The 27,798-nt window shown below is 43.3% G+C and overlaps 1 protein-coding gene across 3 annotated transcripts; it reads right to left on the reverse strand.

Annotated features, from left to right (window-relative positions):
* On the reverse strand, nucleotides 1-27,551 carry rtn3 (reticulon 3). 3 transcript variants are annotated; one of them, XM_040038665.1, is made up of 9 exons: nucleotides 27,233-27,551; nucleotides 20,172-20,219; nucleotides 11,996-14,443; nucleotides 6,088-6,295; nucleotides 5,271-5,409; nucleotides 4,115-4,184; nucleotides 3,914-3,960; nucleotides 2,544-2,602; nucleotides 1-2,458 (listed from the first exon to the last, which is right to left on the reverse strand). In XM_040038665.1, exons 1-9 carry the CDS (start codon nucleotides 27,321-27,323, stop codon nucleotides 2,410-2,412), a joined length of 3,159 nt encoding a protein of 1,052 aa, XP_039894599.1. In that variant the 5' UTR covers nucleotides 27,324-27,551; the 3' UTR covers nucleotides 1-2,409. The 3 variants fall into 3 exon arrangements, with proteins under 3 accessions (XP_039894599.1, XP_039894600.1, XP_039894601.1); XM_040038666.1 differs by lacking the exon at nucleotides 11,996-14,443 and having other exon boundaries at nucleotides 27,233-27,535; XM_040038667.1 differs by lacking the exons at nucleotides 11,996-14,443; nucleotides 20,172-20,219 and having other exon boundaries at nucleotides 27,233-27,533.
* Between the last annotated feature and the right edge of the window lie 247 nt (nucleotides 27,552-27,798).

Consider the following 27,798-nt stretch of genomic DNA (forward strand, 5'->3'; position numbering starts at 1 on the left):
GACCTTTCAGGTGTTTTTATTCATTTCACTTTGACATCAGTACAGAGACACATATGCTTTTTGTCCTTCCCTCCACACCAGCCTTCCCAAAGCTTCACAAACTGGAACCAAAGTCAGCCAATACAGAACAGCTGATGTTAGTGAACAACACCTACATATCAGTAAAGCAGAAAGCCATTGACAAAAAACCAAAAAATCAAAGTCAGACACACTCTGGTCAGATCGTGAGTCGAACGTAACACTCAAAAGGTGTTGTGCATCTGGAAGCTAGTTCTCTTTGTTTCATAGCAATACTGGTGGGACGACTGACAGCCTGAGGTCAGCTGGGTGAATATTAAAGGGTCAGGATGAGCTTTCCAGAAAAGTTAAATAAAAACGGGGGAATCAAAGATGCTGACAAAATAAAAGTTACAAATGTTTCCTTAAAAAGTAGCAACGGCTTCATTTTCATTAATAAGCAGATGTGAAATAGAACTAAAACATTTCGTTTTAATGCAGAAATCTAACATCTAATAAATCTAATCTGAATGACAAGACAACTTTAAAATAAGTTTCAATATGCAACGTCTTCACATTCAAATGTAGAAAGAGGGTGCATAACAACAGTATCTATGTGAGATCTAAAGTGTGATTAGCTCAAACACATGCCGTGCCCTCTGCACCCGGAGCAGCTGGACACAGGCCGGCCGGCCCGGGTCAGCAGCACGAGGGCAGCTGACCCGGGCCGACCGGCAGGCTAACAGGGAGTTACACCTGTGGATGTCTCGCTCGCCCACAGTGCGAACAAGACACCGGCACATGCAGAAGGAGTCAACACACAGAGGACATGCATGGGGAGCGGTGAGCACACGAGGCAGGGGCGGCCTCTCGCCGCCGGCCGTTGGGTACGTTCAGGAGATGAGCAGACTTGCACGACGAAGCAACACTAACACACACTATGTCTCATTTCCATCCACATATTCATCCCTTAAATTAATACGGAGATTAAGCAGTAGTGCCGACACAGGAGATCAAAAACACCATAACAACAATCACGAGTATTCATATTAAACCAAAGTCAGGATCAAGAATATGATACAGCCTATAGAAAGACTCCAGCTTACACCTGCGCTTCACGGCAGTCAAAGAAAAACAAGATGACACACAGAGCTCTGTAGTAACACGCCCCATCTCCTCCAGCAACACTACATTCAAAACGCACTCGCCTGTTTGTACAAACCCACACCTACGCTCTAAACTCGCAGCCGATGCATCGCACGAGTGAGATTTCCCAAACAATATTAATAAGACGTTTTTAAAATGCACCAAAGCTAAAGCAACTCTGTTTAATAGACATTTAATAAAGTCGAGTTACAAACTAAAACACATGACAATGCTGGAAGATTCAAACATTTGACACTTTGTCATTTTGAAACTCAACAAAACAATCGTCTGCAAAGTTAGCCGGGACGTTAGAGTTAAGGGTTGTGGCACAGCTCCGAGTGTGTGCTGCTTAACCTAGTTCATAATCAGGGATTCATGTCTCGAGAGGCTTCTGACAGACCTCCACGTTAAACTTATGAAGCTCAAAAACACTTAACATAACTCTTACATTGCTACTGTCAAGCTAGTAGGGAGATCAAGCAGCTAATGTATAATTAATACCAATAGCAGTAATAAGTGAGAAGAAGAATCAAAATTTACAAGTGAATGTGAGAACTCAACACTCTGGAGTACGGGACTTTCCTTTAGAACGCGAGGCTAACGTGCTCGAACACAGAAACCTACATCTGATCAGAAGGTGAACTAGACCAAATTATCACAGCTGGCTCAGAGTTCCCATCCTTTTTATTTCAACCTGCTCATGAAAAAATAAAGTTCAGTGCATTTCAGAAACTACTTACATAGACAAGTGTCTGTACGGTGAATGGAAACTTGTTACCACCCAAAAGGATGCTGACTTTTTACTTGGAGACAACGTTGCCATCTACCTTCAGGCAAACATGCGGCTCAAGTACAGACATTTGCTATTTTGTGACATCAGCTGCCATCGTACACCCTCTGCTCGCTGCACGAGACAAAACCAGGTCATAGATTCAGTCTAGTTCACTCGATCCCGTCTCCGTCCCCCCGCGGCACGTCCACAGCCAGGCCGGGGTACGTCGTGCCGTTACGCCACTTCCTCGCTTGCTATGTGCTTCCTGTCTGCACAGGCACAGTTCTCCTCTAATGCTTGCAAGTTAAGCTGCACAGTAGTTGATTATTGAGTAGCTCAGAGATTTTCTATCTAGGAAGTTTCAGTGTAGTAGGGTGCTGATGGTGGACGGTGTGGGGAGGAGGAGTTAGACCGGGGAGTCGGATAAGGGAGGGAAGATATGGTGATGGACATGAAGATGATGGGGACGTGGTGCTTGGTTTGGGGCTGGGGGATCATTCGGTTTTGCTGCGCTTCACAGCTCCTGGGAGTTTCTCTTGTAGCCTGCGGGAGAGAAAGCACCACAGGAGTGAAATCCAACAACCTGGACTCTGAACGAAGACGGAAGACACGTTTCTGCAACACTTACTTGGCAATAGTAGTGTTGACTTGAGTACGTGCCAGGTCGATATACTGATCAATCTGAGTCTGGAACAACAAATGAGAGCAGATGTTACCACCTCAGAGGAAGACAAAGAAAGGAAAACCCTTTGGAGCGCATCGAGCTTCTCTCTGCGCAGTCGTCGTCCACGTTTTCAAAAACTCTTTACTAAAAACAAAACTGAATCAAATTCATTACATCAAATAACCTGCTGCAGTCACCCACTGTAAAGTGCAGTCAGTCTCCTGTTAGTGGGGTAACTGGTCAATCTAAATGGGTCTGTCTCTGTGTGTTAGCCCTGAGTCTCGTGGGACAGGCTCCAGCCCCCCTGCAACCCTCAAAAAACGGATAGAGAATCGATGGAGTCTGGGGTCGGGCGATTGGACGAATGTATCGAATATCGACGACAGGCTGAGCCCATCGCCGATCGTTTTTACGAGGGTGATTTCTTTCTTTCTTTATTTGCTCATGAGTAAGTTTGCTAATAATGGAGCTAATAGAAGCAGTCAGCAGAAAAAAAAATAAAAAAAAAAAAAAATCTCTCATCTGCGAGCACATGCCCCTCCTCAGAGTGCGCCCAAATACTCGTCGATGGAGCTGCAGAAGCTGCTGGTAGCCTAGCATGCTCAGGTTTACCTCTTTCATCTGGTTTAAAGCCAAAGAAATCCCAAATTGGTGACTTTTTATTTCTTTTAGTGCCGTCAGTGTTAACGCGGCGTCATCACGACTAACGCGATTACCAATTAACCATCTGGAGCGCAGACTGAGTCTAAATCCCTGAAATTTCGGCAGTTTGTCCAAAGTTTGTTCGTTCTGCGCTCCAGATGTGTCGAACGCATGAACATTTTAATCGCGTTAATCGTTAACGCTGACAGCCCGAATGTTTCGGGAAATTAGTTCGTCCGTGTTTGGACTTTTTCGGTGTTGTAAACGCCCAAATCAGTCCATGCACGATTACATGGCTCCGCCCATCACAAAGTCTGCGCATGCGTGGATATGTCACCTGTTGGACTGACGAGTGTCGGTTGGAAAATTGTTACCTATCACCCGACCCTAATGGGCTCTCCTTTTACACGTAATATACATTTCAGGAAAGAACAGTGGATGACAAAGACATTCAGGGACCGTGTCACTGACAGCAACCACACTGGTTAATTTTAACCTATTGTGAGCCATAAACTGGGACCAGTACAGATGATGGTGCCTGCCATTCCTGGCAGTCCGTGACTACAATCCCCTCAGTGAGCCAATGACTTCATGTTGTCAGCGCCTCAAAGCCTTCAGTGTGTGATGAGACTGCACTCACTGCTGACGGCCATGTTTACACCGCTGAGCTGATCAGGAAGCCTGAGACTCACCTTGTTCTTCTCGTAGATGGGAGGCACCGTGAAGAGCAGGACGTCGGCTGGAGAACAGAGAGAAACACGTTAGCCGACAGCAGATCCTGCAGAGCAAGTGCAAAGCTTGGAGTCGCTCTTTGACCCCAGAGCAACACAACCACCTGACCGACATGAGAACGCAGCACGGCGTGCATGAACAGTGAGCGGTTCAAAGCTTACCCAGGATGAGGATGGTGATTCCATTAAAGACGGCGCCTACGTAGGTCAGCAGCCACATGACCACAGCCAGCTGCGAGAAAAACAAAGAGCAACTCAGAGAGCTGAAGATCAACAACAAGCAGCGCTTACACACGAATGACATCTGCTCAGTGTGACGCCACTCATCCTCCTTAAATCCTTAGTCGTGTAGGGAGCGCTTGATTTGCGTTCTCCTGGCTGAGTGTTCGTTTTCAAACTGTTTAATAGTGTTTATTTAACAGTGGAAAAAGCTTGAATAAGGTGATATCGATTCATTAAAATCCTGAATCGATTTTTTAATTTACATTTATTTTGCCCCAAATGCCAGAATCTCAGGTTAAAGCTCACGAAATTTCAACAACCACCGAACAGCTGAAACAGGAAATGAGAGCAGGTACACGGACTCTGACGTAAACACAAAGAGCCGACCCGTCAGACACAATATGTACTGATAGTGATCAGAACTAAAATATTTCTGACTGTCTGAGGCAAAATGTCCCCGATTCAAATCGAAATCGATTCTAGAAATCAGTGACGATATGCAGCCCAAGTCCAAACAAGCACTCTTACTCTGACAGCTGCTCTCCGTGGAGGCATTCTAGCTTGATATTGAATTTCCAACATTTAAAGAGCTCAGAAAAAAGGCGACTGGACTTCTTTGAGCTTCTTGAAGACGTCTCACATCTCATCCTGGCGCCACCACGTTATCTCCAAGTCAGAGTCTCCTCCAAACTAATCAACGTGCCTTTGTGCAGATTTAAAATGCGATCTGCCCTACACATAATTCAGGTTCATCTGGTGACCGAGCTCTGATCAATAAAACAATCAAATCACAGCCGTTAGTAAATCATTTTTAGGAATTCCCAGTCAGGAAATCAGAGGACCGGATGGATCTAGAGGCAGATCTGTCTGCGCTTCCCTGCAGCTGGATAAGGATGTGTGTCACAGTCATAACACGGTCATAAATCCTGGGGTTATTCTGAGGATGGAGATGCGATCCAACCGTGACCTGGTTTGAAGTTAACATTGCACCAACAAAGCAACGGCTGCAGCAGGCGAGCAGGGAGAGATCGGGGCTGGTGCTGCGCGACAGGAAGAGGAAACAGTCACCGACTGGCACAAGCTCAGAGCTGCTCACCTTTAGGGAGTCCACAAGGTCTTCAACCAAGAAAAGGTGGCTCATCTGCTTCAGAGCTCGGTTGATGTAGGTCAGACTTGCATCCACGTGTTTGCGGAAAGACTCTGGAGCGATGCTGACATCCTTATCTATCAGTGCTCTGTGGAGGGACGGAGGAAAAGAGGCTGAGCACAAAGGATAAAACCAGTCGCACTAAAACACTGACATAAAATAAAACAAAGACAAATAAAAAAAAACAAAAACACGCCTTTCTAATATTTAAATGCAACATATTCCAAAGTTTGGGAGCCACAACTGAAAAAGCTTGTTCTCTAAGTTTCAGTCTAGTTTGTGGGACAACCAAAAGCAGCTGGTCGGCTGATCCAAGGACCTGCGAGGAACGTAAGGACGAAATTCCTCAGAAAGGTGTGGAGGAGAACGACCGACTTCTAACATGAACAAAATATAAATCAGCACAATTGATTTGATTTCACCAAACGAAACATTTTCAGCAGCCCGCACTTACACCAGCCAATCAGAAAGCACCTACAGCTGCGCCGACTTTCTATCCAAGATAAAGGTGGGAATCAGATTCCACATGACAGCAGATCATCACAATAATCCCCTTTGATAGGACTGGGTTAGGTAGGGGAGTATTACATCATCATATATTGAAATGTATCACTTCTTTTAAATTGTCTTCAAGGTTCAACTTTATTCAGTAAAACAGATAAAACAAAGTTTTTGCTGTCCAGCACACCAACCCTGCCTGACTGGGTCATGGTGGCAGCAGTTAACTGTGACAAGCAGTGAAATCTCCCATCTGCGGCCGTCTTACTTGAACGGGTGCCCCTCATTGGACTTCTGCACAGCCTGGACCACAGACTTGTAGATGCGGAAGGTGATGGTGACGCAGAGCAGAGCCAGCAGCAGGTAGGAGACCACGCTGATGATGCTGAAGGCTGCGAGCGACAGCAGCATCAGCAAGGACAGGCCGAACGCCACGCCCGACTTCTTGGGGTCTCGCCAGTGAATCAGATCCTTAGCTGCAGAGAGAAGACGGGACTAATGTGAACATTTCCAAACATACATTTGACTCCAGCCCTAAACTCCTGCAGCTTTAATCCGCCTTTAACCCTTCTAAGCCTACAGGCGTCTCCGCAGTCCCATTCGCATGTCTATTTTTAAATCCCGGTAGATTTGCAACCAAATAAGCGAGAGCAATATTTTTGTTCTTTGCATGTGAAAACGGACGAGTTACACTTACATTTCCTGAATTCAACCAGGTGGTGCTTCCTTCCACTAATGTCTTTGCAAAACTCGCGTAAAAAAACAACAACAACAAAAACATAATCCAGAAACACGTTTGCTGATCTGTCAGCTGTTCATAGCGCTTCCATGTTGGAATAAACGCCATCGCATCGTCAGCAGGAGTTACCGCATGTCCGCCAATATCTGCGAAAACCGTTTTTCCCTCCTGCAGGGCCTTTCACTGGTGCTACTGGTGCTACTGGAAGTCGTTCCTGGGACACTTTGATCTTAAGCTGCACTGTTGGAAATGGTTGATTTTCATGCATAAACTGTTTTTTTTTGCAAATTGTGCTCAATAATAATCCATTTTCATTTTTGCTGGAGTTTATAAAAATGAGTCTGATACCAAAAAATCTGCAGAGGTTTGAGCCTGAAGCAGTTTCACACTGTAAAACTGATTTTTGCTGAAGGCGTAATAACAAATAAAAGTACTGATACGGGAGCCATAGGATCAATTTGAAACTCCCACGCGGCCTCATTTTTGAGTTATCGCATTCACAAACGTGGGCATCAACACCACCCGACCGCTGCAGTTTTCACAGCTGAGGGTAAAAAGTTTTGGTCCATTTATAGCAGTAGGAGTGTTGTTTCAGGGACCAAAGGTAACACGGCCTCTGTTACAGGACATAAACATAAAAACATGCCAGCTGCCACAGAGAGACAACAGGAGGGTGGTCTGGTAAACACAGGTCAGATGATTCAGGCATGAAGTCAGAGCTGCTCTGGTTCTCTTTGTAGACGAGTCAGTTACCTACAAAGAGACGGTCGTTTTCAGGCACTCGCAGCACATCAGCTGTGACTGGCTGATTTCAGGGGAAATGAAGCCATTTTCCTTCAAGAACACATTCTGTGAGTGGGATCAGATAAAACCTGAGTGTTCACATCAGTCTCCTCGGGCATCTGCAGCCCACAGTAACCGAATAACTTCGAACACACGTTTCATGTTTGTATGCACGTGCAGACATAACAGCCGCAGTTACATAATGGCGGGATGGGTTGGCACACTGGAAACTGACTTCCTTACAGTGTATTGGGAAAAAAGGGGGCAGTTAAAAAAGCCTTCTGCGGTGCAGAAACCACATGGGCTTATGCCACGGGGACAGTTCAAGCCTCAGTGCTCCAGCAGCTTTAATTGGAGCAACTGTTATATAGGCCTCTCTCACTCGCTCACACAAGCAATGAAAAGCAGCTACACATCGTTTTGTTTTAAACAGGACACCAACTAGACACTTGCAACAGCGGCGTTACCCTCAGCCAACTAGCAGACTCGCCCAGGGTGTCACGTTCAACATCCTACGTCACCGCTCTTGAGTTCATGAGATTTTCAGAAAGCTTGACCTCTGACGTTCAAGTCGAGGACAATGAGACCCAAAGATGTCAGACTTTTAGTAGATGCACCTATCTGAAGCCGAGTCGCTATAACCTGTGGCAGCTGACATGCAGAGCTGCAGCCATCACCTCACATTATATGGACAATAGACTGGAGTGGGGATGGAGCAGCACGCTGGAGATGCTGGGACGCTTGTTGGAGCAACAAGCAGCGATCTCTGCAGCTCTGCTCTCACCTGAAGTGAGGAGAAGTGATCTCTACTCTTACAGAGGCTGATGGAGAACATACAGCGAAAGCTCTGAAGCCACTGCAGGCAGCCAGCTGCTTTGCACTACAGCATTTGAATATGAATGCCAAACATTTCCTTCCAGTAGCAACAGAAATATGTTAACTTCTCTGGGGAGTTTGATATTATTTTGTAAATAAATGCATTCTTAAATAGGATTTTTCATCTTTCAACAGCAAGAGACTGATGGTGACAGAGCTGAGGAAACTGCCTGTCCCTTGGTCCCGATGAAATGCATGATGCTTCTCCAATTAAGAGGTCAAATGACTGCATTAATGGTTCTCCTTGGGCCAGCCTTCTCACCACAACCCACAGCATCACAGGAAACGCCAACTCAGCAGGCAAAGGAAGAAGTCAACAGTTACAACCGAGTTAAAGGCCGTTTCATTGATCTGGAGGAGCGACCATGCAGGGAGTGTCCTCCTTTGGCTCACCGAGCAAAGCAGCATCTCTGCACCCCTGGTGAGGCTGTTCGATATAACGATATATGGATATGAAAACTTCTATCGTTTCATTTTATGCTATCATTTGTTTCATGGTGTCGCAAAATAAACTGTTTACTGCAATATTTTTCATGGTTCTGATGGTCACTGTAGTGTACTTTAATTTCTTAAAGTTCTTTCTCTTATACTTAAGATATCAGGACAGACAAGCGCCTGTTTTTATGCGTTTTCGTGAGCTGTCTGCTTCTCTTCATCTGAAGCAACAATGATTGTAAACCCAGCGTGTGGCTCCGCCGTCCGCTTGTTTATTTTCCACATAAACCTTTCACAATAGAGCTGAAGATCCTGTTGAGATTTTTCAAAATAAGAGATTCACAGGATTTACAGAAAATGTAAATGTTTGTGATATATATCGTTGTCGTGACGATAAATGTCTTCTATCGGGATATGAGATTTTGGTCATATCGCAGAGCCCTAATCTCTGGGACCAGTTTAATTCTGAACCATTATTTCCCAGCTACTGGTGACATTGTTACTGGGAACTGCCTGAATCCACAACATGTAGACCAGCTTCTCTTCTCGCAGAGAAATCCCCCGTCTCTTCACCCCTGCCCTCACTCACAGGAGTTTGTTGCACCAACAAAGAGATACAACGGGGGGAAAAAAAGACACGTAGATATATATAAATAGATAAGTTTCTTCAAATGCAGTCACATTATCTTCCATTAGCCCATGAACTGCCCACTCGTCTGTGTTGCAGTCAGGTTGTTTTTGGTATATGCAGAGGTGTGACATGACACTATAGATTCAATATGAATCTTGTGATATTCATTCAATACTTCAATGGGAACATGAGCAGAAAAACCTGCCTCAGCTAACAAACAATCTCCAGTCTCATCGCCCATCGACACAACTTTGTCGTGCACGACAGAACACACCAGCACAATTATGAACAACTGCTCAGAGTGTCGAACGCAGTAAACCAACGCTCACACAAGGCGTCCCATCATAACAAAGACACTGTATAATTCACGGAGTGCCTTCACCTTCAGTAAGACTAAACAGCACATCAGGACAATGAGGATGCTGGGCGTCAGCGATTATATTACTCTTACTGATTTAAGCAACTCTGCCTCAAATGCATCTTTAAAAACATCCACATGAGTTCAAACACACACGTTGCTTTTGGCATTTAACACTTAATTTTCATTCTAAATAAGTTGAGTTAGCAAAAAGCGAGGAACACCTTTGCTCTACTTCTCAGCAACATTCAGACACAAGCTTCAAATTTCGTTGGAAAGTTTGCTGGAACAGATGAATCCATTTAAAGAGGAAACAAAGTGAAATGGGTTCATTTCCATCTAAGATAAGATAAGATAAAACTTTATTAATCCCTCGGGTGGGTTCCTCTGGGAAATTCGGTAATCAGCTTGTAACTAAACGGTTTATGCTCATCTTTTTTATGTACATTAGTGTTAGGCACGTTAAAAAGGATCTATATCTCTGTACAGAAGATATTTTGGGTTTGCATGAGGATCAAGGCAGCAGCTATCGATTATTTTAGTGATGGATTAATCTATTAATTATTCCATTGATTGACGTAATCTGATAAGAAATACTCTTGCCTTATTAATGAGCAATAATAAATATTTAAAAGAGAAAAAAATAAAGGTCTGCGAATTGGTTTCCAAAATTCCCATCAGCATGACATCAGATACACACACTGACACAAACCCAGCCAAGAATATCCCGCTTAATAACCTCGCAGAGCAGCACTAAAATAGCACAAGCTCGTGGGGGGAGGGGGCGGCAAAACAGAGCTTCATTTCAAAGCTCATTAATAATACAGTTAGCAAACATTTACAAAAATGTCCACAGAGCAGAGAGCGAGGCTCATAGCAGCGTTAAAGTCACACTAAAGTTTCTTTACGTGTGTGGCTGCACACTCTACTGGGTTTCTAATTTCAAGAACACCAGCACAGTGTGTGTGTGTGTGTGTGTGCGCGCGCGCACATATAATATCTTCCCATCTGGTATCTGGTGACCACCTCATGAACAGTACAGACTGTCTATCAGAATCAGGCCGTTTTAAAACAGCTCTCTGCTTTGAGTGCAGACAGTTACCCAGATTCCTTCAATGGCACGCTGTAGAACCCTGATCAGGAATCACCAAAACCCAAAGGTAACCTTTACACTGACTACGTACACCATGCCTCACCATCACACCATAGTCTTTATCAATGTGACACTAGGGACTGACTGTACTGCAAGACTTTGAAGCCAAAGCTTATTCTAAGTAGCTCAAACTCCAGTGACTCTGTAAACAAACTGAATTCTACAACAGAGCTCGAGCCTGTAAGTGGTTTGGAACAACAACAACAACACAACCCCCCCAAAAACAAAAAAATCCAGCTAAAAACATAAAAATAAAAAAATGTTTTTTCCCCTTCAAAGTTTGTTAGGACAAAAAGAAGATAACAGACGAACATGCTTGTACTCAGTATGGATTGATGAGTGTCGAGTGTTAACGAGTGCCTGGACACTCTGTGCTAACAATCAGATATGCAGCTAGCCATTTTAAGTTGAGGCAGTTTTTACCAGCATTGATTGTTGATATGATTGTTGGGTTTTTCTCTGTATGTATTATTGTAGGGTCTACCTTACGATATAAAGCACCTTGAGATGACTGCTGCTGCGATTTGCTGCTGTATAAATAAAACTGACTTGATTACACTTCTCAGTAATTCTTAGATGCCACTGAACTCTGACAACCAACTCAGCTCAAGTAAAGGATGGCTTGGCTCTAAACACCAACTACTCCTTTTCACTCCAAGCACAATCATGTAGACAGAAATTTCATTCAGCTGCAAAATCCACTGTTATGTTGAACATGATATCAGTGGCTTGCTAAGTTTAAACCCCCCCAACACTGTCTGTATTGCTTTTGAGGTTTTTCACTTACAAAAAAGAAAAAAAACAAACAAATCTCAGCCTTTTTATCTTAGACTGTGCAGTGTGTCACGTCCTGTGACATGTAGCTGACACTTATCACCCAGAATCAAGCATAAATAACTTAGATCATACTTACTCTTTTTCTCCTCGCTGTAAGTGAGAAGTAAGAAGCAAAGCATGATCTGTTTTTTTTAGTTATTTATGTTCTCTTAATATAAATCTTTGCTTCTGGGTGATAAGTTTCAGCTACGTGTCACAGGACATGACACACTGCACAGTCCAAGATAAAAAGGCCGAGAGGGCCAAAAAGCTGACGATAAACAACAACAGGAATCCTTTTGCTACACAGGCAGTTATAAGTTGCTCCAGCTAAGGAGCGTGCGTGAGGTTAGCAGGCTTGCTGCCCAGAAGAAAGAGATGTTACCTGATAAGTGGGTTAGTATTGCTGTCAAGACATGCTCAGCAAGATGATAGGCCTCGGCCACCAATTCATCGATAGCTTCTACCTCTTTGGAATATTTGCTGTCATAAGCACGGACGTGCTGGGAACATGGAGGATTAGTTACTGATGCTAAGGAAGACTGCTGTACAGATGCAGCGCTGAGGTCAGTTTGGTCTCGGGCTGAAGCCTTGGTATGGGTTTTCACCGCCTCCTCCTCCTGACTGCTGCAAAGCTCTTTGAGAGCACTGATAGTTAGTTGTTCTTGTTCAAGATCCAGCACCACGGTTGGCGGTAACTGGGAAGGATGCAAACTGGTTTTGTTGAGCTCGCTCTTTCCGTGAACACCTTGATGCACGCTGTCGGGATATTCTTCATCTTGCCTCGATTTGAGACATTCCCGCATGAATTCCACAAAACTGTCTGTAGGTTCGGAGATGGAGCTCTCATTCTGTGCACCATCTGCAACAACGTCATTGCTCATTTTCTGATCGGACTCTTGCTCGCTGAAGCTCCTTTGTGCCTCGCTTTGGAAAGAGGAGTAAGGATTTGGGGGGTATTCTTGTAGAGATGGCTGATCAGCTTGCTCTGGGGAAGCTTCATCTTTCAGTGAAGCGATATCACCCAAACTTCGCCTGTCCTCGGTAACATCGGTTTGTGCAGAGCATGCATTCGGCGTATCAGGGTCAGTTGGGGAAGGATCAGAAAGAAACCGCTCCTTAGCATTGCTCAGCTCTTTATGGTCAATGTCGTACAAGGGAGAAGATGCATCATAATCATAATCAAATGATTGTCTGTCATATATATCATCCTGCATAAAGGTGGTTTTAGAAAGAGGAACAGTCTCTATGAAAGTCTCTTTTGTGGGCATATTACCCTTCTCATACAATTTGGGCAGTGTGTGCTCCTGAGCTTCGTCTGACCACTCATCATCATTGTCTGGAAAGTCCACTTCTGCATTTGTGAGTGTGAACTGGGAAGGTTCTTCATTCATTTTACTTGGAGGAATCTGTGATTCATCAGCTTGTGCTTGGGAGATGCCCGATGCAGTGTCCCTTGGAGCAGGGGGTTTGGGTAGGGTCTCCGACTTGGCTGCAGATTCCCGATTGTCTATTTCTGGAGAAGTTGCAATGATGTTGCGTTTGGGCGAGTACTCGGCATCAGAATCCACAGGTGAGGATGGAGGCGAGTAGCCTTCCATGAACTCAGTTTCCAGGGGACGCGTTTTGGGTAGTTCGGTTTTAGTGTCTTCAGGTTGTGAATGTGAGGTTTCTGGGCTCTCGCTGGCTGGGGGATTTTCAATTTCATAATCCACATCTTCTTCTTCAGGTTCCATTTCCATCTCCTCCTCACTGTAATTTGGTTCATCTGTCTCAATAACATTGATTGTTGGAACCTGCATTAATTTCCTCTCCGACTTTGGTGGAGGAGTCTCCTTTTCTGCAGGGGGAACATTCGAAGATGCAGGTGTAGCGGTGGGATCTTTCGAAAGTTGTGGCTCAAAAGATGGATGGGGGGCAGAAGCAGGGGCACCCGCCTCGTCTTCAATAACAGTGTCATCCGACTCTCCTGAGCTGTCTGCTTCACTTGGCTCTGGGGGCTCTGGGTCGCGGGTCAGGGAGGCCTTCTCTTCATCTGAAGCATTCTGCTTTGCCTCTGGACATGGAGTGCCAAAGCCTGCAGGAGGTGATGCAATCACTGAGTCAAGATTTGAAGGAGGCTGGTCATCAGATTTGTCCTGCTGATCCCACATGTACGCTGTTGGCAAAAAGTTAAAATCAAACTCTTCCTCAACGTTTGGTTGCTTCTTTGCATTATCAAAGTCATCTTTCACTGAGGGAGCTTCCACGGGAGAATCCATAAAAGCATCAGGGACACTCGTAAAGGAAGTAGGTATAACAACCCGAGTCCCCTTGTCCTTTGATTCAACACTGTTGGTGCCTTCAGTTAAATCTACAGAAGTTAAGTCTGGTACAGGTGGCAAATGAGCCTTCATCCACTCTTCTGTTTCTTCAAACTCGTTTACTTGTCTCAAATCTCCAAGAACTTCAAAGGGGGATCCTGGTGATTCCTGCTCAGAAGAACCTCCCATTTTCTGAATAGTTGGTGTAATTTTTTCATTTGGAGACATCCGATTCTCAATAGGGGATTTTGAGCTGTCAGTAGGAGACTTCTCATGGTGGCGGTCCCTGAAAAGAGAGAAACCTCCATCGCTTCTAAAATCAGACTGCTGCTTCTTGGCAGCGAGAGCCTCCAGGGCCTTTATTCGCTCAGAAACAGGGGATGTCTTTATTGGTGAATCCGGCGGTGCGTCCGGTGGTCCTGCTTCACCTCCATAATTACCAAGGGAAAATGAACCAGGTTTGGAAGGAAAGCGAAGAGATGTCGCTACACCTTCGCAGGACTTGTCAGATCCCAAAACCACTCTTTTGTCTGGAATGTCGTGTATGGGGAATGACAGCCAAGAGGGAAAAAGGAGGTGAGGTCATAAACGTCACACACTAAACACACGTGCAGTTTAATATCGTTCAGCAAGGCCTTAATGCAACAGCTTAAGCATTCATGCACTGCATCATGGAAATGAATGGCATATTGATACTATGGATGATATCCAAGCTTTTCCATGCTGCTCATAAGTTTAACGAGTACTTAGTATGGAAATGGAATTATCAGCATGATCAAAAAAGGCAACAGAAGAAAATAAAAACGTTACCAGTACATCATATAAATCACCATGTGTGGACAGGGTGATGATGCATGTTCACTGCAGTGTGTATAACAAATGTGACTTGTTTCACACTTGCAGACTTTAGCACAATTTCTTTTTGAACAATATACATTTGCTTTTGCACCTTGAAAACACTGATTTGGTAGCAGTTCCACTGAGATATAATCTGCTAAAGATATTCATTGTTGCCATTTCCAAACTCGACCCCTGATTTCATCTCAATTAATCTGTGGTTGTGTCCAAGGGTATACAAGAGATTTCTCCCGCCATTTACAACTGAACCCCCCTCTGATTTCTCTCAGACACATAAACACACACACAAAATATAATTTTTTTTGCTAATACTAGCCACTCCATACGACGCAACAGTGACTAACGTTACCTTTACTTAGAGCGCAGAATTAAAAAGCTAAAGTAACAGGGGATGAGCACAACCTGACGACGCAGTCTTTGACTTCAACAGATCACCTTTGTTTTCATTTCCAAAACCAGGCATAACAATACGCCTAGCTAACAAGCTATATAGCACTTACCTTTCAAAAAAACAAAACAAAACTGCATTCTTTCAAAAACAACAAGTGAGTTCACCCCAAACAGTCAAGCACTGGAACTAAGAAGAAGAAGCAATCAAACCACCACTCAAAGCTGTTTGTCCCTACTATGGAAACTCAGGAAACTAGGAACATGGCAGCATTAATATTTGTATAGGAATTGGGGGCAAAAAAACCAAAAAAACTTAAATGAGGCAAAGCTGGTTTAAAATTCAGATTTGTTCAGCTTCTTTACCTCTTATGTGGATGAACACTGTTAAACAATGGGCTAAATATTAATTGTTTGACAGAGGTACAGGTGGCGCAAGTCAATAGAAGAAGAAGAACCCCAAACAAACTAGGGCTGTTCAATATAACGATATATATCGGATGACGATATGAAAACATTTATCGTTTATTTCGTGGTGTCGCAAAATAAACTGTTTACGACAATATTTTTTTCATCGTTTTAATGGTCACTCTAGGATTTCTTAAAGTTCTCGCTTTCTCTTATATTTAATATAACCACACTGTGGACAGACAAGCGACTGTTTTTACGTGTTGTCGTTAGCAATAATGACGGTAAAACCATCACGTGACTCCGCCGTCCGCTTGTTTATTTTCCACATAAACCTTTCACAATAAAGCTGAAGATCCTGTTGAGATTTTTCAAAATAAACCGAATCACGTGAAATAGTATGCAGAGTGTTTACGGAGAAGCTAAAAAGAGCCGCCAGGTGCAAAAAAATAAACCTTAGAGTCAAACGTCAGAACAGGCTTTTCCTCGCAGCACGCCGTGTAATAAATACTCAAAGACAATTGCGGCCATTTCAACTTGTGTAACACTCGACTCCAGGCACACAACGCTCAGCTGGAAACACTTTACCCAAGTTAAGCTGCCCAAGATTCACCGAATTTACAGAAAATGTAAATTTTTTGTGATATATATTGTTGTCGGGACGATTAATGTCTTATATCGGGATTTTGGTCATATCGCACAGCCCTAACACAAACAAAAACACACTACCAGTAAACACTGGTTACATCCCTTAACCCAGGCTCTGAGTACAGAACCAACTCTGAACCATGAAAGACGTCCTGTGTGTGACTCCTATGGCTGGGACATATCCAAGACGTGCAGGCCAGCAACAGAAACACTTCACACTGGCAGCCCAATTACTAATACTCATCACTAAAGGTGAATAAAGTTAAACAGTGAACTTATAGGAAAAGTTCAGAACAGACTTTTATAATGAATTCAAGCCTTCATTACAACTTTTAACATAAATTTCATTTAAAAAAAAAGCAAGAAAAAAAAAAACCAGAGTCATAATTGCCTTTTAGTTGTCGAGTTATTTTCTACATAATTAACACTGGCTCGTCATTAGCTCGTGATTATGTAACGTGCTTATACAAATATGTGAAGAGTTAGATAATACTGTTGCCCTTGAGCAGTAAATTGGGCCACTGAAGCACTTTCTATTCTCTTGGAGTGTTGAAGGCTCTCTCACTGCGGCTGCAGTAACCCTGTGCCCTCGGCAATCCTCCAGGCTACAAAGATGAGTCATTTTCAGTCCCCATGGTGACAAGTACCTGGCACATATTTTAAGAAATGAACATCAGCCCAGTATAACCAGTGCACAGCAACATCCAAATTCTCATGACCAAGGCTTTACTTTGTAATTTGACATTGATCAGTCTTTTCAATTTACTCCAAACTTACATTTTCTTCCACTTTTTGGGGAGCTGTCAGCACCTACCCCTCCCTGCTCTCTGTATAAGAGTTTTCCAGCCATACTCAGCTGACTGCTCCACTGTGTCTTTGGTAGAGCTGCCACCTCCCCTGCACCACAATACAATGCTTTGTTCAAACCAGGCCACATGAATGCACTTTCCATCTTTCCAACGACGTTACGGAAGCTTTGGACTTGTAAACAAATCCCAAAACACATTAGTGCTCGGGTTCCTTGTTAGGACCTTCGTGCTTCGATTCAAAGGTAGCTTTAAGAACTTGTTTAGTTACAACTGTCACCATATTTGCATATTAATAATCCCCATGTGCCATCGTGTGGCATCTTACAAATGGGGAATGAGTAGCCTTCTGCTTCGTGCAATCTGCTGTTACACTAATGGAGAGTTGAGTGGAGCTGTTGTGTAGCCACAGAATGGAAAATCATGGAGACCATGAACTGGCCCAGAGTGACTCCATATTTTCATTTGGTTGCAGCGCTGTGTCTGAATATTTGTGAGCTCCAGTGGGTGACCCCACACCTGTCTGCTGGTGGACCTTGCCACTGTGCTAGTGCACCTGTGCTTTCACTCACAGGTGTTTCTTTTAAGTTGGCAGTCTGATGGTCTATGTTAGCATCATTATAGTCTGTGTATGAGCTCACTACAGTATAAATTATTTACATTTTCACTCATTTTTCATTACATTTGCCTTATTAGAGGCGATATGAAAAACCTGGTTTTCTAAATGTCTTTCACCTACTTAACACGCTCTTATTCAACTATATTCTCACTGATCCCTCAAATACTTGTTGCCATTTACAACAACAGAGGTGCCACATAAATAGTCTTCCAGGACTCAGCTGTTATTTGTGGCTGTTTATGCTTACTGAACTTGTACTTGGATTTGGGTCCAAAATTGACTAAAATTCTGCAAAAACAGCTAAAAAGTGGAAAGTTTGTATCTTTGCTGAGAAGCCAGTGAGTCCGAGTGCAAATTCCACAGGGTGTGGTCTAGGGCTGCCACGATTTGTCGACTAGTCACGATTACGTCGACTATCAAAATCGTTGACGACTGATTTAATAGTCGACGTGTCGTTTGAAGCTTTGTAAGATCGCAAAAGACGCAGAAGTAGCAGGATTTAAGAGTGTAATAACGGACTGAAACAGAAGATGGCAGCACTGCATGTACAAGGATGCCAGCTGCCGTTAAACCCCGAAGAAGAAGAAGCAGCAGCTGTGTCCAAGAATTCATAGCGTGGCCCAGCTTAGTTTCCAACAATGGCGGTAGCTAGTTAGTTTTAATATTACTCTTATTATTCTTTCTGGGTCACAAAATAAACGTTTAACATATTTTCAGGCGAGAATGTAGCTGTGTAAACCTCAAATATCGGCTCAGTTTATCAGGACACCACATATTTTCAAAAGCGCTCCGACGTTTTCGGAGACGTCTGTTACCCACTAGCTCGATAGCTAGCCGGGGGCTAGGTCACTAGTGCCGTGAGAACACCGGACTCCCGGCAAATTGTTTTCAAACCCACCGCCGTCTTTCGCGACTCAGGTTAAATATATATGAGTCACTTAGATAAATTAAAAATGTTGTTGTTTGGCTTTTTTTTTTTCTTTTTTTTTAGTATTTTATTTGTTCCTGAGTAAATCGGTTTGGCTGAGATTAAAGTTATAGTTTTTACACAGCTGAATAAACGTAAAGCAGACAGCTGATTATCAGAAGTGTGAGATGCTGGAGAATATACTCCTGTTATATTTTAGATAGCAAGGAGTTTATTAAACTTTACCGAAACAATCTGCAAATTTCATTAAAATTGAATAAACTATCATCTTGTCTTTATTTTTAGTTAGCACCTTAAAAGCTTAAAGCTGTAAGCTAATGATAGTTATATAAGAGCAGATGCTGCTGGTGCAATAAGCTGTAGTTTTACGTCCAGTGGATGATGATCTGATTAGTCGACTAGTCGCATAAATAATCGGTGACTAGTCGACTATCAAAATAATCGTTTGTGGCAGCCCTAGTGTGGTCATAGTCGGTCAAACCTCAGGGCGGCTGCTTGTGTGTTGTATTGGTGCAGCTCATGTTTATCACTCACGCTACCCCTTATCTAGGCTTGTCTAACAAACAAGTAAAGAATGCTGGCGGTGATAGAAACAACAGTTCAAAAAGAATCAGAAAGCGAAGAAGCTAAATTGGGGGGTTAAGGAAAAATGTACCTACTTGTTTTGCATAAGCAATGATGTGAGACATGCACAAAGCCTATAGAGCCGTAAGTAGGTAGTGGGATGGAGGGTGAATGAGCTACAGGCAATGGCAGACCCAGGCCACTGGGCGGTCGATGATATCTCCAGTGCCACTCATCCTCCAGTACACAATAGCTTCTAGGACTGAAACTGGGAAGGGGAATTCAGATACTAGGGCAGCAGGAAGGTAGAATCATTCCCCTGAGACACCAACCTCATCCTTTTTTAGATTTCTGGTCCTTTATGCACAATGTGAACTTGAACTTCTCTGCCTTCCTAAAATAAGGTGGCAATCTCGGGATTATCTTGAACCTACAGTGAGCGATGCTGACCTAAATAATGCCTGCTAGCAGGCAGCAAAGACTGAGATGGATCACACTGCTAGCAGCTGCAGACAGAGGCTTTTATGAGCAACACTCTTAGTGTACAATTCTGGGCAAGAAGAAGCAGCAGTGAGTTCTCACATGGCCCAAGGAAGGCTTTGAGAGTGCCAGTGACTCGTGGCAAGAGACGTTATTTTAACTCTACAGTATGACTATGTGAACAAGAGCTGTTGTGGCTCAGATTATGGCAATGGATAGGTGTGTCTAAGGAGCCTGAAAAGAAAATCAATCAATCAGTCAATAGTCCTTGAAAACAAGGGGAGCTTTGCTGACTGGTCAGCTTAGAATAACTGCAGCAGCCTAAAGGAATGCTGAAAACAGACTGAGGTCTGCAGGAGGGGCGGGGTAAGAGCAGGTTAGGGCCACAGCCACCTATGCTGTTTCTTTGCAGGCGAGCTGTTTTTACTGGGCTCTTATTTGGCAGGAGAGGGGCACTAGAAAGAGGCATGAGGCAGAACTGCACAGCAGCAGGGCAGCAAGAAAGTACAGGGCAGAGGGAGAGAGAGCAGGCGAGCAATCGAAGAGAACCATACACTTGCCTTGAGGAGACTGAATGAGAGATACAGGCGAAGAGGAAAGAAAGGAATCTGAAAAAATAAAGAGGACAGAAGAATAATCATCGTAGAAGAAGACAAACATCTCCATCCACCGTCCTCACTCAAAAGAAAAGTTAACTTATCCAGCCTTAACAACTCTACACATGTACTACTTCACATAAGGACCAGAACAAACCAGTGCTTACAGACGTCCATCGTTTCATTCAAACTTACAAAAACTTTAACACATGCACTTATATTTGCTACGCAGGAAAAAATCAAGACAATGTACTCAACAAGCAGACAAAAGCACTCGAAGAGACAGAAGCTTCACACACAAACATTTAATTTACACAGTCATTGCTCCACAGCTCTGTCCAGTACCCATCTCCACATACTTTGGACTGCAGCTTGGTTTGGGCTACAACCTAAACAGCACACGTTCCATTTCTACTTCACCGATACAAACAAAGGTAACATAACCAACGCTGTGGGAGTGTTAGCCATTCTTCTGAACTGTAGATGGTCCATCGGTCAGAAACTGGTCTTTAGGGTGTGAATTCAGTTTTTGTTGCATTTACGCCACAACATTTACTTTGTGGTTGGACGATTCTATCAGTCATTGGTACGATAGAACGATTGGATTATTCGTACCCCTGGTACACAAAAGGAGCTCCACATAAGATTTCCAATCAAGTGTGTAAAAACTAGACTAGCTCGGACAGCGCTCCATCTGCAACAACCTCCAACAAGACCAGAATGTAAAGCGGGCCTGCACTAAGCTTTGCATGTGACTAAATGCCACCAACCAGCTTACAGAATCTACCTAAAGTAAAAATGCTGGGGTCCACTCGCTCTTAGTCAACCCCAACTTCATATCTTCCACTGTGAACTAGGAGTGGGGGGAAAAATCGATACTGTGTAGTATCGTGATATTTTGTTTGCTAATAATGTATCGATACAGGGACAGCAGAAATCGATATTTTGTTACAAAAACGGTTTTTGTGCTCAGAGCATGTTGATCCTTTTTCTGAGCAAGAATCCTGACATTCCTTCACTGTCCAAATGTGTTTAACTTGTTTTTATGGCAGCAATAAACATGACAGTTTACTTATTTTAATTAAGTTTAAAACTTTTTTATTTAATGTAAAGTTATATTGTTTTAATTTACATTCAAATTCTTCAGTTGCTGAATGGGCTGCATAGTTTTCATAAATTGCATAGTTCAGAATAGCTATAATTGTACCAGATGGTTGCATTCAGTTAAGTTGGACTAGACTGTAATACAAACCGTTCAGTTTGTCAACAATAAAACTGACTGAAATGAGAGAAAGACTGAGTGCGAGACTTTGATATTAGATAAAATAAATATTGATAAAGTTTACCTTTATGTACAGAATCTGAATATCGCAAAATATTTAAAAAAAAATTGCAATAATATCGTATTGTGCGTTAAGTATCGTGATAATATCGTATCGTGGGATATATGGTGATTCCCACCTCTACTGTGAACGCTGCCTTTCACGGTAAAGTGGAAGCCAATAGGAGCTCATGCTTCACTCTTCCTTGTCATCAATCAAAATTGGACGACTACTTGAATTGTGGGAAAGGAACTTTCGCTGCGTAAAGATGAGGTGTGGCGTTTGCTTTTGTTTCAGCTCAACTGAAGGTGGAACAGGTGGGGCAGGTTAGGGTTGGTGTGGTGCAACATTCCTTCTCTCAGATTCATGTTACTGTTACCCTTTCAAAACACCACACCTCTGGTCTTTAACGAGACTGCAAGAACTAAATGGTAAGTGGACTGGTTCTTACATAGTGCTTTTCTACTCTACCTGAGCACTCAGTGCCTTTTCTAATACTCAAACATTCATACCAATGGCTGCATTGACAGGAGAGGAGCCCGGGGTTAGTATGTTGCCCGAGGATATTTGGCATGCAGACTGGGAACAGCCAGGGATCGAACCACCAACCTTAAAAGTGCTGCAGGCACTCCAAGCCAAGCTAAATCCATATGAACCACTGATGCAAGTTTATGTTTTTCAATAGCTTCATTCATATCTGCTTGCGTACAACAAATCAACACCTACAAATCTGCACATACATCAGGTCACAAATTGTGAGATGCGTAAAAATTAGTTGTTTTTTTTTTGAAAAAGTGTGGAAACACAACAAGAACAACACTTTACATATGAAAGAGGATGGCAGAAACAATACACAGAGTTTCGCCTTTTAGCTAAAACAGCTGCTTGTTTACCGTTTTTGTCCCCTTGCATAAACGTTAGCTGAGAAATCCAGTTAAAAGGTGAAAAACAAACTACGAGCTAAAGGAGGCCATACAGCTCAGAGCTAAGGTGAACTCCAGAGTTAGAGATAATTCTCTGTGGATCTGTAGCCACAAATGACTCCTTAAAATAGAAAGTAGTCATTAGTGCAGCTTTAACCAATGTCTTATTGCAGAAATCATGGATCTGGAACAGAGTGCCTATACGACGAGGCTCCATGCAATCACAATAAGCATCCAGATACCACAGACCGGCATGGGAAAAAATGGACTCTAGCTTCTTAGTTTAGGGCCTGAATGGAAGTGAAGGGAGGCTCTACTGCCATGCCTGCAATTCCTGCTCGAGCTATCTTGTACTGTCCACCCCTGAGGGCTATCTGATTGCCTCTGTGACCCTCAGCAGGGACTGGAGAGAGGAGGGTCAGCTTGGCAAAGAAGGAAGAGAGCCAGCGAGGGGGATGGGGGCTGAAAGAACTCACTGTTCTTTCAAGCTTCGATTGTGTGCTTCACTTTTAACTGCTCAGTGGTGAACCGTTCTCACAAGAAATCATAAACAAAGTCATATAGAAGGTTCTGGCTGTAGGTAGCGCATCACTAACTCCTGGATACTGTCAACTGCAGTAGCTGCAGTCTGCATTAGAGCAAAGCAGAGAAGGGAAAACAGACTGATGGGGGTTAAACATTCACTACTAACGAATGTTTGTTTGCACACATGATGCAATATGAAGAATGCACGCAGTAGAGGATTTTAACCATCAAATTATGAGCTGATGATTACGATGAGCGCTGCACAAATTCACCACAAACTGCAGCGATACTCTGATGGATTCCAAAGCCAACTCGTCCTGTAAATATGATGCAACATAGTTTGAGAAATGAGGTCCCCATTTCAAAGTGTGCCACTTCCTTTGTGACTACAGCCAATCACCACTGTGGAACTCAAGTGTAATGGGCTGAGCAACAGATAGAAACTGGGCAGGCCAGGACATCTGCTCGCTCCGACATCCACAGACTCAAAATCCTGAGACAATTACCAGGAAAAATGCTGCAGTAGCCAACAATTCTCTAAAAAGAAAAAAAAAAAAAGAGAGATCCTGAAAAGAAAAAAAATCCCCAAAAACTACAATAATAATTTTCTCTTGTCAATACAACTCTAGCATAACGCATGTAATAACTGGGCCTTAAGCACAGGGAAAGATGCAGTGTGCTGATGCTGTTTTGAAGCAGAATCATGGGAGAATTTTCCAACATTATTCAGGAATAAGTCATGTTCATGGACTCGTCTCAAAATCTAATCTTTGACACCAAAAGCACCACATCATCTGCAAAAAGCAGGACCGCGATCCTGACGCCACTAAAGTAGAGGCCTCAGACACTTGCCTACACTTACAAATTCTGTGAATTATGAGCAATAACAACTTTGACTTATTGCTGACAACGTGGACCGAGCTCTTGCTGTGGTTACACAGGGACTGAATGGCTCACAGCAACAGGCCAGATACTCGAGTAGCACCTCCCACAGGATCCCCCAAAGGGATGCTGTCGAATCTCTCCTCCAAGTTTTAAAACACATTTGGCTGGGCGAAATCCCCCACGCAGCGATGGGAACTGATAAGAAGTTAGCAATTCAGATTCCATTATCGACTCTCATTGGCTCCACTTTGAACGTCACCACCATCTCTAAGCAACATATCAAAGACATTACATTCATGCAAATTAATTACATACCGAGTGGACTTTTTTGCATGCTGTGGGTATTTCCCATCTTTGTTGTGATCATTGCTGAGGTCATTACTCAAAAAAATTGATTGCACGTATTACACAGAACACTTTTCTTAAATGTAATGAGGTCCGTTACTTAATTACTCCCAGGAGAAAGACATTCGTTACACTACTTGTTAAGTTACTTTCATGTTACTCTGTAAAATGATCTGAAACGCGCAGTCTCATAATTACCAATTAACAGCATAAACTTGAGGCTACAGTCCCACACACCAACATAAATCCCTATCCTAATGAGGACACACATATCTTCCTCTTAGTATTTAGCAGAAACATGAGCAGGTAGAAACGGAGGCTGCAGCCTGGCTGCTCGTCGGTTTGTTACCTGTTGAAGTTCAGGTGCTTGCAAAGCGCCAACGTTGTGTTAACAAGTATACTGCAGTTGTTTGCAGTCTTCACTTTACCGTCGCGCTCTTATCCTTTTGTGCAATAAAAATAAAAGTAATGTCCATGCTGTAGACTGCCCCACTATTATTCTCCTCCGACACACGACCTGAAATCAGCTGATTGTAGCGGGAGTGCAAGTATAGCTAAGCGGGATCGATCGAAGGAATCGGACTACTGGGATTCCCATCCCTAGTTAACATTAAGGTAGTGGCCAAGGTCAATAATAAAAAAATAACATTAATGTAGGAACTAGGCAGCAAACATCAGTTCTGCCTGCCTGTAATGTCAACGTGGTGTAATTTAAGACAAAGACACAATTATGTTATTGTTAGGTTTCGAGATTAAAGCTAAGAAAAGTCTACGAGCAACTAGACAAACAGTGGCAGCCTTCCTCACCAGCTCTATTTGACAGCAAAAGCACAGCACAGCCTCTGACAGCCTAAAAATACTGGCCTCATTTACTAATGTGGAAATGAGGCCAGTATTGGTAAAGGTCTTAAGTTCTGTGCACACAAATTTAACCTCTTCTTACCACCTTGCATATTGGACATGCAATAAAAAAAATATTTAAAAAAAAAGATTCTGCAGGATTCGTGGGATAGTGCCCAGAAATTAATCCGTTAGTGATGACAAACGACACACGTAGTTTAATTAGATAAGACACAAGGAGCAGTCAAATATGTTTAAATTGAGAGATTAAAACCTTTATATTTTCAATAACACCTACTCGGCTCAACTCGAGTCTACTCAGTTTCGGTCGTCTTCCATTAGAGTACCACCTCAGTGTGGGTGGCTTATCCCTGACACAAACACAACAAAGTGTTGAGCTGATGGTATACCTGCTGCTCCGTCTTGTTTTCTCCATAGACTCAAACAAGAGAGAGTTAAACCTCGCTGTCGGGTTAAATTCTTGTGCAGGAGTCACTCTAATGACTCATCTAGTGAAGTCATTTCCTGGCCAATCAGTGGCAAGAAGTCTGTCACATTTTTGGCTCGACTCTGCTTGGTTGGAACCCGAGTAGGTACTAAAAGAAAAGGGACTACGAGCTAATGGAAAACCATAAAAACTGAGTCGAGTCAGGCCGAGTAGGTACTAGTGCTTTTTTATTCTGCTAGTGTTGATACTGTTGCAAACTTATTGATATGAATATCAATTAAGAAGTTATAGTACTGTGATAACCCTAAACACATATTACACACTAACAACAAGCATTTGAAAAAAGTTGTAAAGGATGACAAAGTTATTTCCTTGTAGAGGAGCATCTCTGCAGACAGGCTGCTGATCAGAGTCTAAACACCAGGCGAGTTAGTTCAGTGCTTCATTCATAAAAAACAAACCAGTTACACCTCACACTAACTTGACAATGTTTTCCAGGATTCATACAAGCACAGACAACTCAACTTACTTGCACCATCTGTAACTGTTGAATAATCCGATTATACGAATACTGAATTTTAACATTTATTGTTAAATATATTGTCCTTAATTATTTATCATGTTACGCATTACATGGAAATTTCTGCAAACTTGCCAAACCACAGTTATCTACTTCAGCAGGAAGAATGTGCCACGCCCTGTAGGATCCAGCTGCTGGCATCACCACACCTGCTGCATTTCTTGAAAGTCTACAATCTTATGATTCAGGGCTTCAGCTTTGTAGGATTCAGGTGGCGCAACCATGGAGTTTAAATCATGTCAGCCTCATACGCGGATATAGAGAGGGCGTGATGGCGAAACTGTAGATCCAGGTTGTGAGTTTTTGTTTGAGAACGGGCTCCATGTGGAAGTGGAGCTGACGACAGCTATAAACTAAGTAGTAAATGAGCGTGCCGCAGCTCGTCGGGCATGCTGATGTTCATCTGGCTCCCATAATCCAGGCAGTGCCAGCAAAAGGCCGATGTGCCTTTAAGAGGTGCCTCTCTGTGGTAACTGCACAGTGACAACGCCTCTGCACTGCAGGCAAACGCAACATTTCGACAACGTTCAGCAGAAAAACCCGTCATGTAATGTTTCTGCACTTATGAATAAGAATGTAGCTCTAATCGGACAGCAGGATTCACATTTAAATCTAGCTGACATCAAACGTCCCACGCACACGTACTTTAATCAGATGCGTTCCCTTTGTTTTAAACGAGGCCTTTTCAACAGTATTACGCCGTTCAGTAGCAGGCTGGTTACCGTCTGTCAAATCTGATCCCTGATTCTGCAGGGCCGCCTACTTGCTGTGCTCCTGTTTGTCAGTAAGGCCAAATAAAAAGAGGGATTCAAACACCGTGTTAGCTTGTTGTTTCGCCTAAAACGAGCCCAGACAGCAGGCAGGCCACAGCTGCACGGAGCGTGACTGGCAGCCGTGTGTCAGGAAATATCCACGACCACAGGTGTCTCCCATCACAGCTGAAATCAGCTCCTCATCCAGGCAGCGGGAGACACAGTGAGGGCGTTCAGCATTACAATGGCTGTAGTCATTACGTTACTGCGTTATAAACTGGACGTTAACCGATATTCATGCGTGTAAATAAAAGCCCAACACATACAGCTTAACGTAAGGTACGAATAAAACACGCATCAAGCTCTACATTTAGCTAGCTACCGTATCCTTTGGTTACTTCTTACCAGACAGCTTTGATTCTTTGGTAGCAGAATTTTGTCCATCGGCAAAGCCTTGCGACGACGATATCTGGGCGGACTGAGTCACTGGATCCATTTTATATAAGTTACAACACAACTGCACAGAAGCGGCGAAACGTCTGTCGTCTCGGATGGGTTTCTCTTGTAATGGTCTATCAGGGTGTCTGTGACGTCTGACTTTCCTCGAATTTCCCTCAAAAGCGGGACTCGGCTCTGCACCTTCAGCCTATGTCCGAGCACTGAGAGCGGAGCGGAGACGGAGGGAAACGAGGCAGAATGTGGAGGAGGGGCAAAAAAATGTCTGCGTGTGAGACGTTCAAGGCTTACGCTTCCAGTAGGACGTGTCAGCGTTCAACAACACCAGCAAAAAAAGCCTTTATCATTTATCACCATTGGCTGATCTGTCAGTCTCGCTTCTACCATTTAAAAAAATTATATCAATTACAACAGTGCAGTGTCACTGAATTCCCGAGCAGCACATAAAAAACAGACCACAGCATCACAACAACGACTCCTTAGCACAGGACACCATGGACAATACCTTGTGTACT

Source organism: Simochromis diagramma, unplaced genomic scaffold, assembly GCF_900408965.1.
Source record: "Simochromis diagramma unplaced genomic scaffold, fSimDia1.1 OVJJ01000336.1, whole genome shotgun sequence".
In the NCBI taxonomy this organism is placed as follows: Eukaryota; Metazoa; Chordata; class Actinopteri; order Cichliformes; family Cichlidae; genus Simochromis; species Simochromis diagramma.

What these genes read in the sequence shown, in the direction of transcription:
- rtn3 (XM_040038665.1), bottom strand. Translation starts at nt 27,323, where the DNA reads ATGGATCCAGTGACTCAGTCCGCCCAGATATCGTCGTCGCAAGGCTTT. An exon ending in TCTCATTCAGTCTCCTCAAG is followed by an intron (nt 14,444 to 20,171) that starts GCAAGTGTATGG and finishes ACGACATTCCAG; the next exon opens with ACAAAAGAGTGGTTTTGGGA. An exon ending in CCATCTACGAGAAGAACAAG is followed by an intron (nt 2,603 to 3,913) that starts GTGAGTCTCAGG and finishes TTGTTGTTCCAG; the next exon opens with ACTCAGATTGATCAGTATAT.